Source organism: Paramisgurnus dabryanus, chromosome 2 (assembly GCF_030506205.2).
Source record: "Paramisgurnus dabryanus chromosome 2, PD_genome_1.1, whole genome shotgun sequence".
NCBI lineage: Eukaryota > Metazoa > Chordata > Actinopteri > Cypriniformes > Cobitidae > Paramisgurnus > Paramisgurnus dabryanus.
In genome coordinates, this window is record NC_133338.1 from 55751553 (window position 1) to 55767157 (window position 15605).

General features: G+C 36.9%; 1 protein-coding gene across 1 annotated transcript in view; it reads left to right on the forward strand.

Annotated features, from left to right (window-relative positions):
* LOC135743920 (macrophage mannose receptor 1-like) overlaps nucleotides 1-15605 on the forward strand; it is a 68750-nt gene that overhangs the window by 9853 nt on the left and 43292 nt on the right. The window contains exons 7-15 of the mRNA XM_065261824.1: nucleotides 5162-5344; nucleotides 5867-6024; nucleotides 6132-6245; nucleotides 6584-6699; nucleotides 6777-6925; nucleotides 7025-7221; nucleotides 7319-7434; nucleotides 12989-13070; nucleotides 13193-13337. Coding sequence (XP_065117896.1) covers nucleotides 5162-5344; nucleotides 5867-6024; nucleotides 6132-6245; nucleotides 6584-6699; nucleotides 6777-6925; nucleotides 7025-7221; nucleotides 7319-7434; nucleotides 12989-13070; nucleotides 13193-13337 — 1260 coding nt within the window. The remainder of the gene's footprint in view (nucleotides 1-5161; nucleotides 5345-5866; nucleotides 6025-6131; nucleotides 6246-6583; nucleotides 6700-6776; nucleotides 6926-7024; nucleotides 7222-7318; nucleotides 7435-12988; nucleotides 13071-13192; nucleotides 13338-15605) is intronic.

A 15605-nucleotide genomic window follows, 5' to 3' on the forward strand; every position in this document is an offset into this window, starting at 1 on the left:
TCTCACAGTCTGTGTCCAGACTGCGGCCCACCTGTTGAATACCTCTGTATGACATTGCGGTAACGCTTTAGATTACAGCCCGGAAAGTACTACGTAAGTACAGCGAATTTACAGCGTATGTTTCTGTAATTATAGTTTACTTATGAAGTACGTACGTGTAATTATAAGGGAACAATTTATAATATTTGGGGAATAAAGGGGTAACAACCAGGAAAAATACAAATAATATATGCAGTGAAGTACTGCGTAAGTACAGCGAATTTACAGCGTATGTTTCTGTAATTATAGTATACTTATGAAGTACGTATGTGTAATTACAAGGGAACAATTTATAATAGTTGGGGAACAAAGGGGTAACAACCAGGAAAAATACAAATAATATATGCAGTAAGTATTTTTGATTACTAAACAAAACTTAAAATTCAGTTAATGTGTTTATGCTATTTATTAGTACGATACAATTTATTTAGAATTTTCAATAAAGGTTACATACCTTAAGAAAGAAAAAGAGTACAGGAATTTGTTGGGTCATCAAGCAAAATTAAAAATAGGCAAGGCAACTTTGGTGAAAACAAAGCAAGCAAAACTAGAGCTACACTCTTAGAACAAATGTGTTAAAAACAACACATTAGTGTTGATTCTGGGACGACACACTAAATGCGTTGTCCCAAAATCCACCCATCTCTGTGTTATTATGGAAACAACACATTTTGTGTTATATTTTAACACAACTTGTGTTATATTTTAACACAACTTGTGTTATATTTTAACACAACTTGTGTTATATTTTAACACAAAATCAACACAAAATGATATATAATGTGTTAAAATTACACATAATGTGTTAAAAACGTAACACACAAAGATGTGTAAAAAATTAACACATCCTTTCTAAGAGTGTATTTTCTGTAGTTACTGTTTTGTGTTGTTACAGTCTAAGTCGAAATGTTTTACCCCCTTGTTTCACGTAGTTACAAAGTAAGTACAGAATCTGCGGGCTGTAAATTAAAGTGGCACTTGTTACCCCCTTGTTTCACGTAGTTACAGAGTAAATACAACATCTGCGGGCTGTAAATTAAAGTGGCACTTGTTACCCTCTTGTTTCACGTAGTTAAAGAGTAAATACAACATCTGCGGGCTGTAAATTAAAGTGGCACTTGTTACCCCTTTGTTACGAAAATATTATTAATTGTTCCCTTAAAATTACATGTATTTACTGTATAAGTACACTATAATTACAGAAATGTATGCTATAAATTCGCTGTACTTACGCAGTACTTTACTGCATATATTATTTGTATTTTTCCTGGTTGTTACCCCTTTATTCCCCAAATATTATAAATTGTTCCCTTATAATTACACGTACGTACTTCATAAGTAAACTATAATTACAGAAACATACGCTGTAAATTCGCTGTACTTACCCAGTACTTTCCAGGCTGTAATCTAAAGCGTTACCGACATTGCTGTGAAGAACTTTTAATTTAGCACTTTTTAAAGCCCTATTTAATAATACAGCACAATTGTATTATTTATAGCAATTTATCTTGCGAACACCCTGGGTATGGATCACGGACAACTAGGGGTCCCCACTAGCGGACCCCACTTTGAGAACCCCTGGCCTAGAAAAGGAGTTGGTTTCGAGAGGTTCAGAGGAAATTTAAAGCTGGACATTGTCAGCATAACAATGAAAGCTGATATTATGTTTCCTAATAATGTCTCCTTGAGAAAGCATGTACAACCAAAGAGGGCGCATGTCACTCCTCTCTTTGTCAGTTTACACTGGCTTCCTATAGCAGTTCGCATCAAATTCAAACCTCTGCTCCTGGCCTTTAAAATCACCATTGGGTCAGCACCCCCTTACCTTCAATTGCTTACACTTCAAAAAATTAAAAACTTTCTTACTTAGTATTTTTGTCTTGCTTTCAGTAAAAATATAAAAAAATTCTTAAAGGACAAGTTCAGCTGTTTTAGCATTCGTTGTTAACTTGTGGACCTATTTTTCCAAACGCCTCACACCCGTACATTCTTCCGCTTAGAGCTTGAATAATAAACACTCCAGGCCAGGTGGTGGCGCTAATCCGCCTTTGCCAATTGCAAGAATAGAAACAAAGTTCTCGGCGCGGAGTAATACCGTACCTCACAGGACATCTAATACAAGTCAATGGAGTTGGTAAAAACTATGATAAAACCTGTTGGAATGCGTCTTTTGGAGCGATTTTTGTGTGAGCATATCAGTGAACACCCCTGACCACTCTGTGAGTTTCACGTCTTTGTAAACAAAAGTTTAATGCATTTTAGGAAGGATTGTTCCAGTGCACCATTAAACCCATTGTAGAGGTGTGAGGTGAAACACAAACACGCAAAAATTCTCAGGGCAGCCGCAAATGTCGAAATTTCAGTCAAAACCATTCTATTTCACCATAAACAATCTGAAAACAGGTATTTAAGTCTAAAATACCCAACTTGTCCTTTAAATTAAGATGCTTTTTCCTGATGAGAAAAATGACCCAGGAAAATAAGTCTAGTTTTTAGACCAAAAATATCAAATTTAAGTGATTTTGTGCATAAAACAAGCAAAAAAAATCTGCCAATTGGGTAAGCAAAAAAAATCTAGAAACATTTTCTTAAACACTAAATTTAAGAAAAAATCAAGAAAAATTAGCTTACCCCATTGGCAGATTTTTTTGCTTGTTTTATGCACAAAATCACTTAAATTTGATATTTTTGGTTTAAAAACTAGACTTATTTTCTTGGATTGTTTTGCTCATCAAGAAAAAGCATCTTATTTTAAGAATGTTTAGATATTTTTATAGAAAACAAGACAAAAATACTACAAAAAAATTCTGCCAACACCTCACTTGCTGTTATCGTTTCTTTTTTCTAGTCTTATCTCTACATTCTCTGTCAAAAAAACCTTGGCTATGTTTAATGTCGTAGCCTTGATGTATTGCGGTTCTTGTGTTGCTGTAATTGCTTCTATTGTTACATTTGTAACTCACTTTGGAAAAAAGCGTCTGCTAAATAACTAAATGTAGATGCAATAACCAGAAGAGGATAGGGCCTAGAACTGATCCCTGTAGTACACCATATAATACCTCTTTTATTAGTAGGGGTGTCCTCGACTAAGGATTTACATATTCAAATCAGAATCTTCGAATCTTTCCATAGTCGACCGATAGTCGAATCATCTATGTTTGTGTTCATGGGTTTGGAGGGGGCCAGACCAGGTACAAATTGGTAACTTTTATTTTCTTTCACAAGCAGCACACATAAACAACTGTCTGATGTGACCAACACTGTCTTTCAAGTAATAAACGAAGACAAAACTGACGATGCATTTATATATATATATTTTAAGGTAAAATGTAAGGCAACATTTGTTTAATTATTCATCATAACATTTTAAAGCCACGATCTAAAGAAAAACACACAAAAATACATTTTGATAACTAAACCTAAAAAATAGCAAAGGTGATCCTGCCTTGGAAACTCCGGCTACAATTAAGTGTTTTCATTTAATTTGGAGATAGCGCGTCAAAGCAGTCATGACCAAAAAAAACCCGACAAATTAGAAAAGACAAATAATTTGTGATTGTGACTGTAAATGATAAAAACTAATCTTTATATACAATTCATTAAACTTTAATTTATAACAAGAAAAACACTGAAATTAATGATTTTATAGACACTACGCGTTATTATTTAGCACAGAAATACCTGCTTGCTTGCTTTGACTTTGATCATCTCTGTATTCACTTTAGATACAGAAAGACCGGATGATATTATTTATTTCAGGAATCTCTTTGCTATCATTTGAAAGTGAACACCGACTGACCATAATATTAAATCACAAGAAAGACATTCGTGTCAGGCAGAAATAGGTTCGGTGCAGATACTAGTTTCCGTTTCATCACCGAAAAAAAAAATGGCTTACCTGTTTTGTAGTTTAACTTTAAGATAGACAATATAACCACTCTGTTTTAAATACATTTTAAAAACTTATACTCGTCGAAAAACATCAGTTTTTTAATGTTTAGTTTGATGAACTCCTAAATATGAGACGCAGAGCACCTAGCCCGTTCGGCTAAATTACATACGCAAGCATGGCCAGCACGCAGTATGCAACATTGATACAACTAAAAGCTATTCAAAATTTACAGACTTAAATTAGATCGGAATTTACGTTTATAATAAATAAATTTTTTTTAAATAAAATAAGGTCAGAAGTAACAAAGTGCAGAACAAATATGCAAAATGCCTCAAGTGCACGGAAACAAAACACAAGCCAAATAGTTAAATCAGATAACCCAAAGTGATATAAAATAAAATATAGAAATTATTAAAAGAACGAAAGTCATAGTTGAATTTGCCAGCTTTGTCTTTTAAATGTCGAAACAAAGAGGCAAGGCTTTATTAACATAGAGACCTCTTATGGACGTGAAGCCCGGACACAGGGGTTGTTGGATTTATTAACGCATTTTAAAAATATTTATTGAAAGCTGCTACTTCACATATTATTTGCAGCATTATCATAATATGCAGTATATTAATATATTTTGAGAAAGCTGTTATATGTGAAATCAGATAATGTGTGCACCCATATACGGCCAAAATTGAATGATCCTCATTTCATAACACATCTGCGACGATTCGACTATGAGATTGGTAGTCGAATCAGGCTTCTCCTATCGATGCATCGAATCTTCGACTATTCGGGGTCACCCCTATTTATTAGTTTTGTGGGAACACACACAGCCCATATTCAGTTAATGTTATATGTTTCTCTCTCTCTCTCTCTCTCTCTCTCTCTCTCTCTCTCTCTCAATTTCAATTTCAATTTCAATTTAAAGAACTTTATTGGCATGATTGTGTCACTTACAATATTGCCAAAGCATTATACATAAAACAAGAAACATACAATAACACAATATTAACAAACATTAAGGTGCAATTAAGCTAAGGTGCTGGGTGATCGATGAAGTACTACTGCAAAATAAAATAGAATCAGAGGATATTTACAATATAAAGTTGACTTTGAAATATAAACATATGAAGTATACAAATGTACATTTATGGAGGCAGATGAGAGGTAAAATAAAAGTACTGTCTCTCTCTCTCTCTCTCTCTCTCTCTCTCTCTCTCTCGCTCTCTCTCTCAGGTGTAGATCTGCCTAACTTCTGTCCAGTGGCGTGGGTGCCGTACGCCGGTCACTGTTATTATCTGCAGCGCACAAATAAGACGTGGAGTGATGCTTTGGCCGAGTGTCACAAAGAAAGATCAGATCTGGCCAGCATTCACAACATAGAAGAACACAGTTTCATCATATCACAGACTGGATACAGTATGTCTGTACAACTAAATTACATTTGTAACACACACAAAAACCTACACGTTCTTTGTCTGACAAAAGAAATATATAAAACAATATAAATGTGAACAGCTGAGCATGGAAAGTAAATTTGACGCAATTACCTGTCCCTTAAGCCACTTTTGGCACCATATTGGACAGGACAGGACTGTCCTAAAACACAACGGTGGAACTGAGATGTTTTTGTTAGAAAATTCTATAACATTAATATTTCTATCCAGTGCTTGATATAACATGAAATATGAATATTAGTGTGCTTTTTAGAAATGCCACAGCTTTTCTGTTTACTTCGGTTTGTTTCTAGATCGTTCTTGCAAGGTCCAATATGGGGGTGACCTTGACGATAAAGCACATAGGCTTAAATGGCGCCTGTTTGGCAACATACAAATAAAGTGATCATTGACTGTTTGTTTGAATATCAAACATCATTGTTATTGTTGCACCTCTAATAATTTAATATCAGTTGGTGATATAAAATTAAGTGTTGTTGTGTAGTGTCGACTGATGAGCTCTGGATTGGTCTTAATGATCAAAGGATTCAGAATCTGTTTGAGTGGTCAGATAGATCGCACGTCACCTTCACTAAATGGTTTGTAGGAGAACCTTCACACGTCACAAATCGAATGGAGGATTGTGTTCTTATCAGAGGACAGGTGGGTAGTTTTTATTATCTTTATGCTCCTCGTTCCCACTATAGTTTCTTTCTGGTTGTTTAAGGGTCATAATTCTTCATTAGTGATGCTTTACATTTGTGTAATAGGAGGGGAAGTGGTCAGATCATCTGTGTGAGTCAGCTCATGGTTACATCTGTAAGAAGAAAGCTTCCATTAAACCTGAAGGATCTCCAGAGGTCATCAGTCCTGGATGTCCAGCTGTGAGTCTGCATCACCTCATACTCTTTATTTTACTTAAACAAACATTTAATAATAAAGATCAACTAATAAACACAATAAAGTCATTCAATAAACACACTGACAAATTACAAATCAAAGCCAAGTAAAATCAGTTATATGACATGTATCATAAATGGATCTTCAGTCTATTTGTTAATATATTTTTACAGTTTCTGCGTGTTTTCTGTCTGTTATGTGGTCATGAGAAGTTGACAGAGTTGTGTTGTTGTGTATTACTGTCAGTGTTGTGTAAATATATAGATGAAATTATATATATATATAAGGGACATTTGGTGATATTGGGAATGTCTTTTCACAGGGTTGGTTTAGGTTTGGCTATTACTGTTATAGCGTTGCCATGGAAACCAAAACTTTTGATGATGCCAAACTGACGTGTGAGCAGACCGCAGCTAACCTTGTTGATGTTGGCAGCAGGTGAGTAGATGATATTTAGTAATACTTTACTAAATTACAGTAAGATGAATAATACAATGTGGTATCTTTGCTATTAGATATGAGAATGCGTTTCTCATCAGTCTGGTTGGTCTTCGACCTGAGAAATATTTCTGGATTGGTTTGTCTAATACTCATCAGACTGAGCAATTCCAGTGGATCAATGGTGATAAAGTCAAGTTTACACACTTTAATGTAGGCATGCCAGGTATGTTGATGAGTTTCATTGTGTTCGTTCTGTGTGACATCAATCAAAGTCAAATCTACAAGAGTTTAACTTCTCACGTCTTTGAATTTTCACATTCAGATAAGCACCGAGGTTGTGTGGCAATGTTAACAGGAACTTCAGCAGGATTATGGGATGTATTGGCCTGTAACACTAAACAGAAATACATCTGTAAGAAAATGGCAGAAGGAGTCACTACAACCCGAGAGCCTCCGACCACACGACCTCTCAGGTGCCCGGATAATTGGATTAAAAAAGATCCAGGCAGTTGTGTTCAGGTAAATGTGAAGACAAACAATTCTCCTGAAACACTGAGCTGTGCAGCTAAATTTTGTTCAGGATAATCACAGTTTTCATACTGTATGTATTTCTTAGGTCTACAGAAAGCAGAAGAATGAGAAAAAGACTTGGTTTGAAGCGCGTGACTTCTGTCGAGCTGTTGGTGGTGATTTAGCGAGCTTTCATTCAGAAGATGAAATGAAAAAGTTACCGTAAGTTCTAACATGTTCTAACACACAGAATATATTATTTATTATCATTATTATTAGTTTGTACGGTGATGCAAGAAGGGTTAAATAAAGTTTTTTATCATTTCATGAGTTAGACATAAAAACTGCCTCAGCAAGGGGATCTCGTCTGATTGGTGGATCTTGTGAGTTGTAATATCTAGAATGATTTGATGAATAAGCTGAAAAAAGGGCGGTTGACATTTCACATCTAACCCATACGGCAAAAAATATATTTTCAAATATAATTTCAAATATATTTCAGATTATACCAAAAATATATGTGCTGAAATAAATAAACATTTTTTTCACCTTTTTTTTGTATATCCTGAATATTTTAAAGTGCACCTATTTCATTGGTAAAAAAAACACGTTATTTTGTGTATTTGGTTTAGTACAATGTGTTTGCGTGGTTTATGGTAAAAAAAAAACATTATTTTCCACATACTGTACATTTTTGGAGCTCAAGATTTTAATCTCTTCGTGAAACGCACAGATTTAAAAAGATCTGTGTCCCAGATTGGCCAGCTTATCTGTACGGTGTGATTGGTCTGAATACCTCTGACGTCAGCAGGAAATGTGATGCTCATTACCCTGTTTGAAAGATTTGCTCACAATGCAATGCTAACAGAAGTTACTTACAGGCTGTGAGTCAGAAGCGGGATGAATTATGACAATGTCAGTCTTTACTTCATCACCAATCCCAGGAAGTAAACTGTTGCCTACAATCCGTGTGTTTGTTGTAGTCCAAGAAAAGAGATTTATGTTGGAGACGATAACTTGCAGTCATTGTTTACTTTGGGGTTTGTACCTTTTGCATATCATTAACATGAACTAATAAATACTTACACACTAAAGGAAATGTAAAAATGTGAATCGGACAATAGGTGCTCTATAAAAATAAATATTTAAAGCATTCATATTCATGTCACATTGGAAGAAAAACCTTGTGTTTTACAAACCTGTAAACATAACAGCAAAAATATATCTTTAATTTTATAATTTATACATATTTATACATTTTATAGTTATACTCTATACATTTTATACAAACTTAATATTTTGGCCAGGACAAAAATATATTTTTTGCCATATTGATTTGTAAAATTAGAAATGTATTTGTTGCCCATAAAATACATTTTAAAATATGAGTTATTATATGAAGGTTAAAACTAAATCTATTTAATTAAGCTTCACTCTCTACAAAATATTTTTGCATATATTTAAGTATTTGCCATATATTTAAAACATGTTTTTGGCAAGGAAACATATTTTTTGCTGAAAGGAAAAAATCTCTGTTACGACGGTATCCTCTGTTCCCTGAGATAGGGAATGAGATGCTGCGTCATGTAATGACACCATCGGGAGAACGGCGTGCAGTGTTCGCACATTTGAAAAAAACTTGTGAAACTAGTCTCCGTCTTATAGGCAGCGAGTGATGATGTCACGAGTGCGACGGAACTCGAAAGGGATAAAAGGGAAGCGCAAACGGCGCCCTACAGCTTCTGAAAAAGTAAATTGAGTGCTACAGGCACATGGAGTTATGGATATGAGACCCAGCATTTCATTCCCTATCTCAGGGAACAAAGGTAGCTGACGTAACTGAGACATTCCCTTTTGAGGGAACTCAATGCTGCATCATGAAATGACACTTTGGGGTACAAATGTCTTTGTATCCCTGAATGAATTCCTTGGGGAAGAGTTGTGTCTGTCCTGTTGTGAAAAGTTTCATGCACAGGTCCTTATCAGGTAAGGATGAGAGGTCCAAACTATAGGACCCTTATAAAAGTATGTTGGGTTGTTTACCCTGCAACATCGCACACATATTGCATGGAGGGCCCAGATAGAAGGGCCTGAGAAGATGCCATAATCCTAGAAGAATGTGCTCTGACTAGCAGAGGCGAAGGCCATCTGTGCACCTCATAAGCTAACAAAAGCGCTTCCACAATTCATTTACTGATGGTCTGCTTGGAGGAGGGATGATCCTTGATACAGATAAACAAAAAATTATCAGATCTTCTTCATAGAAAAGATGTTCTCACATACTTTTCTAATACCCTAACAGGGCATAATAAGAATTATCTTTTTGATCCACCCACTCGTGAGGAGGATAAAAAGCCAGAAGAATTGGCCACTGGCCACATGACTTAGGTATATAACCTGGTCTTGGGTATAGAATGGCTTTATATTTATATTATATTTATATATTATAATTTTTTATATTATATTTTATATATTTTATGTATGCATTAATTCTCCCTAGAGAGAACTCCAGACATAAGAGAAGCAGAATGCATAAAGCTTACCTACTCTCCTCAGAGAGATGATGGCCCAAAGAAATGATAATTTAGCAACAGAAGTTTGTCTGTATAAAACTCAATCGGTTTAAAGGGTGCCACAATTCCTTCTAAAAATACAGTAAAGCCCCATATTGGAACTCTCACTGAGAAGGAGGCCTCATCCTCATTGTACCACACTGGAAGATAGTAAGTAAGGAATGACTCCCTAAAGAACCCTCAATACGAAGGGAGTGAAAAACATCTAAGGTTGCAGTATATACTCCTACCGTAGAGACCGCAAGACCTGAGGAAAAACGATCTTGTAGAAATTTCAGAACTGAAGCAACTGGGCAATTAACTGGGTCAATATGCATTTCACTACACATGAATTGAAAACTCTCCACTTTAATGTACACAGTTTACTGGGGGAGGGAGCTTTAACCTTAAGCACGGTCTCAACAACCTCAGTTGAGAGACACTGATTCACAAACTGATCCCATACAGGGGCCAAACCAACAATTTCCATATTCTCTGCAATATGGCACCTCCAGCCAGAATCAGAAAGTGCCTCCTCAGAGGAACCTTCCATGGATGACATCCTAGGAGAGCTAAGAAGTCTGAAAACCAAACTCGGGGCCCCAGGGGGCAAAACAATTGAGGAAGAAAGTGTATAGGTGTTGCCTTAGCCACATCTGTACCAAAGCATCCAGCCATAATGGGGCTGAAGGTGTCAGGGAGAACAATAAAGATCAAATGGTTTTTTTCCCGACATGCAAATAGGTCCGTTAGACCATTTTTGGACAAAAAATATTCTCCACCACCTCAGGGTGGAGTCTGCATTCCCTGCAGTCTGCATATCTTGGAATACGCATTGCCCTGGGCGACAAAAAGATCACAGTTTCTTCCTTGTAGACAGGGAATGAAGGCATTGCGCGTAACCCTGAACATAGTGAAGTGTGTCTCAGTGGAGCAAGGGCTAAATCCATACATTTTGTGAACAGGCAAGGGGAAAATGTTTTCATGGAGAAAATGTGATAAAGTAACCAGCCTCTTGAGGCTGGGTTCGGGGATGTGACATATGCAAGTTCGTTGCCCTGAAACAACTTATCGGCAGGGCATGAACGACTTGTTTTTATTACTGTGTTTTTCAGCTGATTCCTCAGTTTTAAAGCCTTTATGCATGAGACTGACGAACCCACAAATCGGAAATTAGCATGCCCCAAGGCATTATAAATGGTGGGGTTAATGCAGTAATTCCCTGCAGGGCTCTCCAGGAGAGCAGATACTGACTCTTTTTATTTTGTTACTGCTGTCAGGGGCCCCAAGCTCTCTAAAGAGGGGCTTGAGAAGCAACACTTTGTTTTTGTTGTTGTCTGTATGACGAAATGAGAAGGCTGAGGCTGCTCTGTTACCGCAGCCTTCTGATGGAGTGAGCGGCGGGGTATACATTTTTTTTTAAAGTTGCCGCTTGTTTTTCCAAAAACAACCAAAAAAAAAACTGTCTACAACAGCACAGACAGGTGGATGTGATAAGGGACATATAAATGCACATTTTTACTCTTCTCTTTAATAGCGCATAAATGTAGCCATAAATGCCTTTTTGTGGCTACCATATCAGACATAGAACGGCCAATAGCTTGCGCTGTTTCTTTGGTAACTCAGAGGGAGAGATCTGCCATCCATCTGATCTTGTTTAATAACTCTATGTCCACCGGCTTGCCTACTTAAAGGGGCCATGGCATTACTTTTTCCATGTCTAAGTGCTATAATTGGGTTCCCAGTCCATTTTATCAACCTAGAAAATGTAAAAACAATCCAGTTACTTAGTTTTGGTAAACCATTCCCTGCAAGCAAGTGAAAAAATAAATAATTGAAATTTGGCTCTCCTTGTGATGTCAGAAGGGGATCTTTTTATAATAATACCACCCCTTAATCTGCACCATCCAACCACGGCACAGCCATTTAGTGCAGAGAGAAAAAGAAAATAATTCACAGCACAATTGAGTTTCAATTTCAACAAACCACCATCTTTGTGATCAGTGTTTGAATTTCATCAGCTCATTTGCATTTTAAAGGACACACCCAAAACAGCAGGTCACCCCTACAATGTGTCAATTTTAACATGTTATAATAAATTATCTATATGGTATTTTGAGCTAAAACTTACATGTGTACTCTGGGGACACTAAAGATTTATTTTACATCTTAAAAAAGTCCTGTGACATGGCCCCTTTAAATTTTTTCCAGCAGGTCAGCCTGGTATGCCTGAATGATACCCATAGGATGCAGTCCGACCTGCTGCTACATATCCCTCTCCCAATAAATTTTATGTAGTGTGACATGGTTTAGTGTGTAATGTCGGCGGCGGTTGATAAGATGATGTCGTTTCGGGAAACAAATAGGTAGGCCAGTGTATTTTCTACCCGAGGCATTTCTCCATACCCATTCTTTTTGTATGCCTGAATTTTAAAGAAGCCAGATGATGTGCTTGTGTTAACATGGGTAGAGAAAGGTCTTTTAAGGCTAAGGCTGCACCCATTTTTATTTAGTGTAATCTAATTTGCCTGAAGATTTAGACCATTTTCTCAGTCGGCCATTCAATATTTAATTTCTCAACAGCCCGGTTGACTACCTCCATTCATTCCCTATGTGTGCATGTCATTTTGTGTGTGATTCGTGTACACTTACAACATCCAACTCCTCAGAACTAGAGTGTTGCATAGGGCTCCCGGTCGGGGCAGAAGAAGCCGCAGTTCGTACCGCTCCATAATGAAACGAGAACAGGGAACAACACACCACTTGAACTGCTCACAAGCCATTAAACTATTTTAAACTAGCTTCCGAATAATACACAGACTGATAGCAACATTTTAAGAGACAATATCACAAACAGGACTTTGTTGAATAACAGAAGCTGTAGTGTGCTGTTTGCGTCTTCCTTTTATGCATTCCGGGGTCTGTTGTGCTCGTGACATCATCCCTCGCAGCCTATAAGATTCAGATGCACAAACGCTTCACGCTGTTCTCCCTAAAGTTTTGTTTCATGATGCTGCGTTAAGTTCCGTCGAAAGGAAACTCTGTGGAAAATGCGCCCATGCCACTTTCCTCCTTTCCAGAGCCTGGTGGGCGCTCCAGTAGCGTCTGCCATTGTTAAGCAACCTTAGGGTTGTGTGACGTTGTGCCGAAAGAAATCAGCGCCTATGTGGCAAACAAGAAAATAATTACAGACATAAATTTTACTTTTGTCACATTTTTTCAAGGTATTTAACCAAAGACCCGTTGTGGATTGGCTTCACTTCATTGGACAGTAATTCTGGTTTTGTGTGGTCAGATCAAACTCCTGTGAGTGATTTCTCATTACTCTCTGTCTATTGGTGTTGATTCATTGAGGCTTTTCCTTTTAATATTATTTTACATTTTATCATGTTCTTCTGTCAGTGATTGTGTGTTTATTTCTGTTTTAGTCCGATTATCAGAACTGGGCCTCCGGTGAACCAAACAACTACAACAATAATGAGAACTGTGCTGAATATGGCTATTATTCTGGCAACAAGTGGAATGATCAAGATTGTGATGCTTATTTAAACTGGGTCTGTCAGATTCCAATAGGTACACATGCAGACATAAGCACGAATATCCAGTACAGAGTAAACAAAAATGGTGTTAGTGAATGAATGTTTTGATATATATATATATAGTAGATTTATTACATGGCTCTCTGGAATTTGTAAATCTGATTGGTCAGCCGCAACATTTTGAAGTTTGTACACTGTAAAAAATGCTTTGCTGCCTTAAATGTTTTAGTTGAATCAACTCAGATTTACAAGTCTTCTTTCAACTACATTTTATCATTTATAGAAACTCATCTCTAATCAAGATAAATAATAAATGACTAGTAAATCTAAAACTGAAATAAAATTTTAAGGCAGCAAATAATTTTTACAGTGTAGGCTAATCTTCTATTATAAAACCGTTAGTTTCAGTCCTTAATTCTGATTGGTCAACAGCTGTGGTTTATTGATGATAAAACACAGCTGTGACCGCTGCTCCTGGTGATTTTGTGTACACATCACACAATGTAAACATTATGTGAAACACTCTGTTAAGCCTCATTCAGACCACCAGCGACTTCTCGCTGTGTGTCACCCGTCTCTTTCAATGAGGCATTTCTAAATCTGGTTGTCATAAACAGAGTACCATCTACTCCAGTAACTGACACTAGAAGGATGACATGAACTCCATTGCTTCACTCCCAACGGTCGCTCTTGAAAATCAGTCAAGTTGCCAAGCTTTCACTGAAATAAATGAGATCGCGTCGCTCTGCTACTGCTTGTCACTGGCCGTCTGAATGGGGCGTTTCTGTTCACAGTCGTTCAGGGACTAATTTTTCCAACAGATGGAAGACTTTTAGCAGGGCCGGAGTGGGGCCACTTTTCAGCCCGGGAGTTTCAGGCCCAAGACCGGCCCACTTTTTCCATAGTGTTATTCCAAACTAGCATTTTTTTCAAATTGGATAAATAAAGCAACAGTTCAGCTCTTACTAGTTTTTATTAATATCATGGTTCAACAAATAAGGTAAAAGTATTTCACTTAAGATAAGAAGTTAACAAAAATATTCCTCTACACTCTAAAAAAGGCTGGGTTACTTTTTACCCATAATGGGTAAATATTGGACAGAACACATGCTGGGTTAAAAATTACCCCGTGCTGGGTTAAAAATAACCCAAAGTTGGATTGTTGTTGTACAACCATGGATGATAATAACCCAACAGGTGGGTTTAAACAACCCAGCACTGGGTCAATTTTAACCCAGCAGCGTGTTCTGTCCAATATATAAAATATATAAATAACCCAGCCCTTTTTAGAGTGTATTCCACAAGGAAAGGTTGATAAATTATTAGCATTGCTAATGCTATGAGGCGGATGATTAATGCAAATGGAAATATAAAAGTCCTAATTAAAAAAAGAAAACAATTTGACAAAAATATTGAATACAATATTGGTTAAATAGCATAACAAGTGATTTATAAGCTTTTTTAGGCTGGTCATTTTTGACTGGGAAAACAAAAGGTGTTATAGGGTTCTGAACACAACCTGAGGGTTAAATAACTTTAATTCATATTTTTAACTCATGACCTCCTCATTTTCAGCGGGGGACTGCTCAGAAGCTGCTTGCATAATATTTGCAAAGTCTATGAATCGCCATGTATACACAAAAATGTTTTGGTTTGTAAATAGTTTGACAACGGTATTAGCCGAATAATTACGTTGCTAATGCTAATCATTACTAGGCTTATTTCTCTTTAAGTTACCTGTTGTCACTTTTGTTTGTCCTCTTGAAAATAAATCTGTAAGTTTGACACATTTGTCAATATCCTCCTCCAATGGATTTTTTCTTCAACCTGTTTTTTACGCCCTCCTCCTCTCAGACGCGTATTGTTACGGTAGGGCCGGCCCAGCCTACCGGAGAAAAGTTTTCTTGCTATGGACCGAACCAACTCTATGGGAGGGGAGAGGAAAACTCCCTCACATGGTACAACCCATGCAGAGGCTGCGCGCTGCAGTGTCAATGCGAAACGTGTGAAGTGTCATTTAAGAGAAGATAGACTCACTAACGTGACAAAGTAAAAAAAAAAAAAAAACTCGACCGGCCCAAAAGTGAAGCAGCCCACCGGGAATTCTCCCGGTTCTCCCGATTACCCACCCCGGGCCTGACTTTTAGTGATTTTACTTAATAAAAGTTGCGTTGATACGCAGGGGTGCAAACGTTTTTGATCCAAAATAGGTCATTCTTGTGATTCGTCTAGATCCGATGAGTTTTTAAAAATGAGGGGTGAGGGGGTCTGCGACAGGGTAGCAGTAAATGAAATTATGAAA